This window comes from Megalobrama amblycephala, linkage group LG8 (assembly GCF_018812025.1).
Source record: "Megalobrama amblycephala isolate DHTTF-2021 linkage group LG8, ASM1881202v1, whole genome shotgun sequence".
In the NCBI taxonomy this organism is placed as follows: Eukaryota; Metazoa; Chordata; class Actinopteri; order Cypriniformes; family Xenocyprididae; genus Megalobrama; species Megalobrama amblycephala.
Window position 1 is genome coordinate 9,676,145 of NC_063051.1, and position 7,647 is coordinate 9,683,791.

The 7,647-nt window shown below is 37.9% G+C and overlaps 2 protein-coding genes across 2 annotated transcripts; both read left to right on the plus strand.

Moving 5' to 3' along the window:
• The first annotated feature begins 1,906 nt into the window (after window positions 1-1,906).
• Window positions 1,907-4,101, plus strand: LOC125273248 (odorant receptor 131-2-like). Its single transcript, XM_048198456.1, has one exon. The coding sequence runs from the start codon at window positions 2,194-2,196 to the stop codon at window positions 3,127-3,129; it is 936 nt and encodes a 311-aa protein (XP_048054413.1). The 5' UTR covers window positions 1,907-2,193; the 3' UTR covers window positions 3,130-4,101.
• A 1,543-nt stretch (window positions 4,102-5,644) lies between these two features.
• Window positions 5,645-7,394, plus strand: LOC125273249 (odorant receptor 131-2-like). The gene is made up of 2 exons (XM_048198457.1): window positions 5,645-5,840; window positions 5,923-7,394. Exon 2 carries the CDS (start codon window positions 5,948-5,950, stop codon window positions 6,869-6,871), a length of 924 nt encoding a protein of 307 aa, XP_048054414.1. The 5' UTR covers window positions 5,645-5,840; window positions 5,923-5,947; the 3' UTR covers window positions 6,872-7,394.
• Window positions 7,395-7,647: the final 253 nt, after the last annotated feature.

Consider the following 7,647-nt stretch of genomic DNA (forward strand, 5'->3'; position numbering starts at 1 on the left):
CACCACCATGCTTGACTGTAGGCAAGACACACTTGTCTTTGTACTCCTCATCTGGTTGCCACCACACACGCTTGACACCATCTGAACCAAATAAGTTTATCTTGGTCTCATCAGACCACAGGACATGGTTACAGTAATCCATGCCCTTAGTCTGCTTGTCTTCAGCAAACTGTTTGCGGGCATTCTTGTACATCGTCTTTAGAAGAGGCTTCCTTCTGGGACAACAGCCATGCAGACCAATTTGATGCAGTGTGCGGCGTATGGCCTGAGCACTGACAGGCTGACCCCCCATCCATTCAACCTCTGCAGTAATGCTGGCAGCACTCATATGTCTATTTTCCAAACACAACCTCTGGATATGACGCTGAGCACATGCACTCAACTTCTTTGGTCGACCATGGCGAGGCCTGTTCTGAGTGGAACCTGTCCTGTTAAACCGCTGTATGGTCTTGGCCATCGTGCTGCAGCTCAGTTTCAGGGTCTTGGCAATCTTCTTATAGCCTACGCCATCTTTATGTAGAGCAACAATTCTTTTTTTCAGATCCTCAGAGATATCATTGCCATGAGGTGCCATGTTGAACTTCCGGTGACCAGTATGAGAGAGTGATTTAAATTTAACACACCTGCTCCCCATTCACACCTGAGGAGACTCTGGGGTGGCATGACGAGACTCTGGCGTGGCATGACGAGACTCTGGGGTGGCATGACGAGACTCTAGCGTGGCATGACGAGACTCTGGCGTGGCATTACGAGACTCTGGGGTGGCATGAAGAGACTCTGGGGTGGCATGACGAGACTCTGGCGTAGCATGACGAGACTCTGGGGTGGCATGACGAGACTCTGGCGTGGCATGACGAGACTCTGACGTTGCATGACGCTGGCGTGGCGGCCAACTCGGGGCGAGACACTGACGTGGCGGCCATCTCGGGGCGAGACACTGGCGCGGCGGCCTTGAGTGGAAACGGCCGGCGGGCTTGAATGCGAAGCGGCCGGTGGGCTTGAGTACGAGGCAGCCAGCAGGCCCGAGTGCGAAGCGGCCGGCGGGCCCGAGTGCGAGGGGGAGGCATGACAAGAACAGGCCTTGGCATAGCAGACACGGTGTGAACAGTCTGTGGTCTGGCTGGCTTGGAGTGAACTGGACTTGGCGTGACGACGTGAATAACTCCTGACATGATGGACGGGATGTGGAGACTCCCTGGTGTGATGGATGCTGTAGGGTTGCGAGGCTCCTCATCTGCAAGACCCACAGTTAATGATGAATCACTTAGCACAAGGGCATGATCTATATATTCCTCCAAGGACCAGTGAATCTTTCCGCCAGGAAGCCATGAACGTACAGGTTCATTCAGTCCATGTCGAAAAATGTCTTTAAGCGCCACATCATTGAAGGCCACATGACAGCATAGGTCACAAAAACCTTAAACTGAAAACCACATGACCATAAACACCCAATGAGGACATGACACATGGACTAAGGGAGAACATGAGGAGCAAGGGAAGCATGACACAACAAGCAACATAAATCAAACTACAAAATAAAAGACATGAAATACAAAACATGAACATAAAACCAAAACACCCGTGACAATTACTTGTCCACTTTGGCTCAGATGATGACTAACAAGATGATGGCGGAGGATTTGGTGCGCAACAGACCCTGAGCATCATTGACAAATATCTTATTTTGTAAAATGTGTGGTCAATACTGCAAAAGTTATCGGTAATACCAGAGTTGTTGCTATTTTATTTACCGGTGTGAAAATTTTCTCAACATGAATACCATATATCATGCCAATACCATCCCAAACACTCCCGGGAGTTGTCATGACAGAAATAATATTTTTCTCTCTTTCCTTCCCTCCCTCTCTTCTCTCTTGTGCTCCTTTTTCTTCCCCCTCTCTGAAATGTGTATATAAACTGGTCTGTTTACGTCTGGAGCCAAAACTATTTACTAAGCAAATTGAAAAGGTAAGTTGTCTTTGTTTTTTTGTTAAATAATACTTTCTATCGCTTACAATTGTAACCTACTATATATTTATCCTTTTTTCATTTCTATATCAGATTAAATAAACTGAAACATCTTAAATATGATCTTATTGCAGCTGGATGTACTTTTAACAGCCATCAAGATCGTTGGAAGGAAAACAAGAACAACAGTCAAGAATTTAAAAAAACCACCAGTGAACAAGGAAAATGAACTCTACGATGTATCTATATAGTGTCCAAGAAAGATATTCTGACGCTTTTGCAAAAAATTTCACTGTTGTTCTTCTTGCTGTCATAATTCTATCCATAAATGGAGTGTTTGTATTGACATTTTTTAGGAGTTCAATTTTCTACAATGATCCAAGATATATATTATATATTCACTTGGTTATCAATGATATGCTCATGGTTTTTATCAGTGTAATTCTTTCTGTGATGGCTTATTTATGGCAAAATGTACCTCTCCCTTTCTGTGTTATACTGCTAATAATAGCCTCAACAACTCATAAAAACACTCCTCTGACTTTGGCCGGGATGGCCATTGAGCGTTACATCGCCATCTGCAAACCACTGCATCACCATCAGATTTGCACAGTGCGCAGGACGTACATCCTTATCACTCTTATATGGGGTGCAGGAGTTTTACCTGGTTTGGCTGACTTAATTCTGCTTTCAATTGTTCGTCCTTTATCTATTTCTTCAACAGCTACTTCTTGTGGTGCATCAATTCTGTACAGTTCACCATACCATGAAGTACAGTCCCGATTTATGAATGGCCTTTACTCATCTGTTGTGTGGGTAATTCTTGTATTCACGTATTGTCGAGTGCTGATTGCTGCCAGAAAGGCCACCACTGATAAATCCTCAGCAAAAAAGGCCCAGAGCACCATCCTGTTACATGGAGCACAGCTTCTGCTCTGTATGCTGTCCTACATTACTGCTGTCATAGACAAGATGTTTGTCCCACTTGCACCAGTTGATCGGGCAAGACTAACCTTTTTAAATTATCTTCTAACAAACATATTGCCACGACTGCTTACTCCCCTGATTTATGGTGTTCGCGATAAGCATTTTTACAAACACATGAAGGCACTTTTTTCATGCAGATTATACATTGTAAAAGTTGAATCAATCAAGGAATGAGGAAAAAAGGGCAACATCATTAGATGTTTCATAAAAATGCACCACAATTGTTGATAAAGCATGCATAATTCTTCATGCTTTTGTAAGTGTACTAGATGAATGTTTTGCAACACTGGTGTAAATGTGAAACCTAAGAACATGTACTGCCATGTTGTTATGCCATAAATTAACAGTGTTCTTTAATTGTCAACAATACTTTGTTTTACATGATTTTTAAAATGACTAAATGAATCCATGTCTTAAAATGGCACATATGAAAGCAAAGAAATGTAAGTTATGTTTACATTAAAACATACAGTAAATAATTCTGAGCTGGCGGACCATAATTAACTGTACAGTGCCCCAAAACTCTAAATCTTGTGTAGTTTTCCTATACAGTTGCTTGTATCACCAAAATGTTTCATTTTAGCTGTGTACAATAAAAATAGTCCAAAGATATGTTAAAACTACAATTATGCTTCTGTAATAAATGCAATATTATCAACAAAACAAAATAATAGTGCAAAATAAAGTGCAGACAACCGTTTTTTTAATATTACCAAATATTACCACTCTAAATTTTTTTATTCAGTATGGTTTACTGTCTGTTTAGGTCCAGAGTACATTATATTTAGCTGTGTTAGAATTTCCCAAAAGGTGATCTAAATATATTTTACTTTTACAGTGTTGTTCTGAATTGCATTCTGTCTTTTTTCTTGTTTTTGATCGTTTATTATTATTATTATTATTAATACTTTTAAATCATTTTAATATATATATATATTCCCCTTACGACTCTCTGTTTTCTGCTTTAATACAATATGTTGGATGAATACATTTACAAGGAAGAAGTATGCTTCAGGGTTGAGATGTAAACAATTACAAAACAGGCAAATCTTAATCACAGCAACCACATACAGGTATCATTCAGACAAGATATGCTGACCCCATGTGGTAACCCTAAGAAGTTCAAGTACAAATGACAATCACCTCCACCACCAAATGCTGTTTTGATTTGTATCATTTAATTTTGCAGTAAGCAATGAATAGAAATTATAGTGTAAATACAAAGATTATGAAAGTTTTATCAATGCAGTTACATTATAGTACAGTAGGTTGTATAAATGAACACAGCGCTAAAACATAATTTGTGTTGAAATAAAAACCTATAATTCGTAGATTTAATTTGAATACTTTTTTTGTTTTGTTTTTTGTTTACATCATTCAAATGTCATTTACCTGTGTATAAAAATGGCAGTCACTCCTGGTTACTATCATAGATCACAGTTAGAAGAGGGTAAGCCCACAAAGTAACATGCAAAAAGTAAATAGTTACAACCGATATAATGCTAACAACAACAATTTGAACCAATTTTGTCCATTTTGCAGAGTAAAATGGACAAGAGAGTCAGTTTGGTACCATCCACAATGCATCCTGGGTACCTAGCAACAATGCAATACTAATGCATCAGATATAAGGTATATTCAAGGAACACATTCACACACTCTTTGATTCACACTTAATAATCAGATAGAGTAAAGAGTACGCGAATTTGGCTTGCTGTCCAAGAAGAGGGCTCTGAGCTGTGCAGTTTGGCCCAAAACCAGAGTACTCCCCCTGTATTATATAGCAGCTTGCTAAGAGTGAGGAGTCTGGGTGGTGGAGGATGCTGAAAACTGTTGAGGAACGTATATAGTCCTCCTCTCATGCTGATTGGATAGACGTGTTGATTGGATAGATAATTTAAAGAAAGATTTGAAAGTATCGCTCTCGCAGTACTTTGATGTCATACACCAATCGGTCTGCACAGCTCCGCTTCAAGTCGAACACACCTCAAGTTTCAAATTTCGCTGCATTACAAAGTTCAAGTTTGGTGAGCTCTGACCTGCGAATTCGTAACACATGAATACGTGTGGCCAATAGAAGATCAATATGTCACAGCGTATCCTTTTAGCTGAATTAAAAGAATGCAAACTTTTTTGCAGTAGATTGTATATTTTTACATTTTGGATTTATTATTATTCATTACATGTTGAATTTGACATGACGTCACATCATGACCATTGCAGTGTCCACAGAAATTTTGCGCGCTCATATGACTACAACTTAAGCATCCACACATGATTCCTTGTCAGTAGTGCCGTGTGTATGTGTGTAGAGAGAGAGTTTAACAGCACTGTTTCTTGAAAATCAATAGTATTTTTAAAATATTAGTAAGGTTACTAATTTGTATGGTTATTCACTAGATCTGATTATGGCAATAATTGTGCAGAAAGTAGACAGTAGAATGACAGTAGGATGTCTATGACTATGATGGTATAGTGCTTGTTGTGGCAATGCTCAGAGTAACTTATGATTCATTTGAACTGTTGTCATATTTTGTAATGCAAAGACTCTGAAACACTACCACAAACTACACAATAAAAGGAAAATTGATAAAATATATAATGAATGGAGAAGCTTCAAACAAACTGCGCTGTATTTGTCAATTAATTCAAATATTCTTTGTGTTACTTTGCATTGCAAATATTCCACTGTCATGAAATTAACAGCAAATGTTTGAATAGGCAAATTTACAGTGATGCAATGACGAACATACTTAATATTCATAATCTCTGCCCTTTCCACAAGCCATAAATAACACATGAGCACATAAAGTATAACTGTACTGATTAAAACTCATGTGAGCTTCAGACTGCCCACAATCCAGGACCGGTTCTTCTACTACAAGGTAAGGCTATCTACAAGACTTTTTTAGGCTAAGCCTATAGAATAGGACACTTCTTAAACACTTTCTTCTCTTTCTGATCCAGATCCTTCCTCATTAAGGACCGTAAAATGAACTCAACGATCTGGATTGTGGATAGTTATGAAGAAGCTCTTGCTAAAAACATTGTGATTGTTTGCCTTGCTCTTATCATTAATGTCATTAACGGAATGTTAGTAGTGACTTTCTTCTCCAGTCCAATGTTTTCAAGAGACTCCAGATACATTTTATACATTCACCTGGTAATCAATGACATGCTCATGATATTTGTATCAGTGATTTTATATGTGTTGTCCTATGCTTCACCACTTGTAAATGCTTCAGTGTGTTGCATATTGGTGGTTCTTGGTTCAACCACCTTTATGATCACTCCTTTGAATCTGGCTGGTATGGCCATAGAACGGTTCATTGCGATCTGTAAACCACTGCATCACTCTCAGATTTGCACTCCACAAAGGACCTACATCTTTTTATGCTTGCTATGGGTTTTAGGAGCTATACCTTCTCTGTCAGATATCATTATTTTATTTTCAATTCAGCCCATATCTTCCTTCAGGTCTCTTGTACTTTGCTATCCATTCAGTTTGTTCCCTTATAAAGCCCACAAGGATCGCACCACTGCTTCACAAGTCATCTATATGTCTTTGGTGTGGATAATTCTCATTTATACTTATTGCAGAGTCCTGTTCACTGCCAGAAAGGCAGTTTCAAAGGGTTCAGCTAATAAGGCTCGGAGTACTATAATGTTACATGGTGTCCAGTTACTTCTTTGTATGCTTTCCTATATCGCTCCTGTTTTGGATATGATTGTCACTCCTTTCTTTCCTTTTCACAGAACTAAGATCACTTTCTTTAATTATCTAATCACAAATATTATACCAAGATTACTAAGTCCTTTGATATATGGTGTCCGAGACCAGAAGTTTGTGAAGCAAATGAAGGAATACTTTACTTGTAAAGTTATTATTGTAAGGATTGTGCCATCAAAATTTTGATTTTTATTTAGCTACATTTTATTTAAAAACAAAATGTATATATATTTGCATTTCTGTTTATGACATTTGCATTTGAGAATCTTTACAGTGGCCTAAAAATTTTTTGACAAACTTGAAGGTGTATGAAAATGATTGAATAAGATAACAAAATATCAAACGTGGCATACAAACAAATGGTGAATCAACTTTGCTCAGAACTAACTTCACTTTTCTGAGTCATTTCGTTCAATGTCTTTTCATCAGCTGGTGTTTTGGTGATTTTTAGTGGATGTACTGTATGAAATCAGTTCTCCTGAAGTTCACACAGTATGTAGTTAATCACATTAACTATGGAAATGATCTATTAAGAAATCACAACTACAAATTTTGTCTTTATTTTGAACAGTATCTATTGTTTTATCAATTAAAATGTCTTCATAACCAAACTAGTTTTAAAATGAACAATTTGGGAAACTCCTTATTAATGTTGATGATAGTACTGTATTATGATTAATATTTTTAATAAAATATATAGCAGTGTAAATTCCGAGGGTGGTTTGTACCAATAAGACACTAGCAAAAACATTGTTTTTTGATGCATCAATTCTGAGATTTTGGGCCTTTTGCCTTTTCATAAAGGGTTGGTTTTCGTTGTTTTTTTTTGTTTGTTTTTTGTCAGAACAGAGGAAATAAAACATCCAAAATACACTTTTAAGTGTATCTTTTATAGCACTGTATGTATTTACATCTGTAGATTTCACTGTATATATCTTTAAAAACTCAAAAAAAAATTTTTT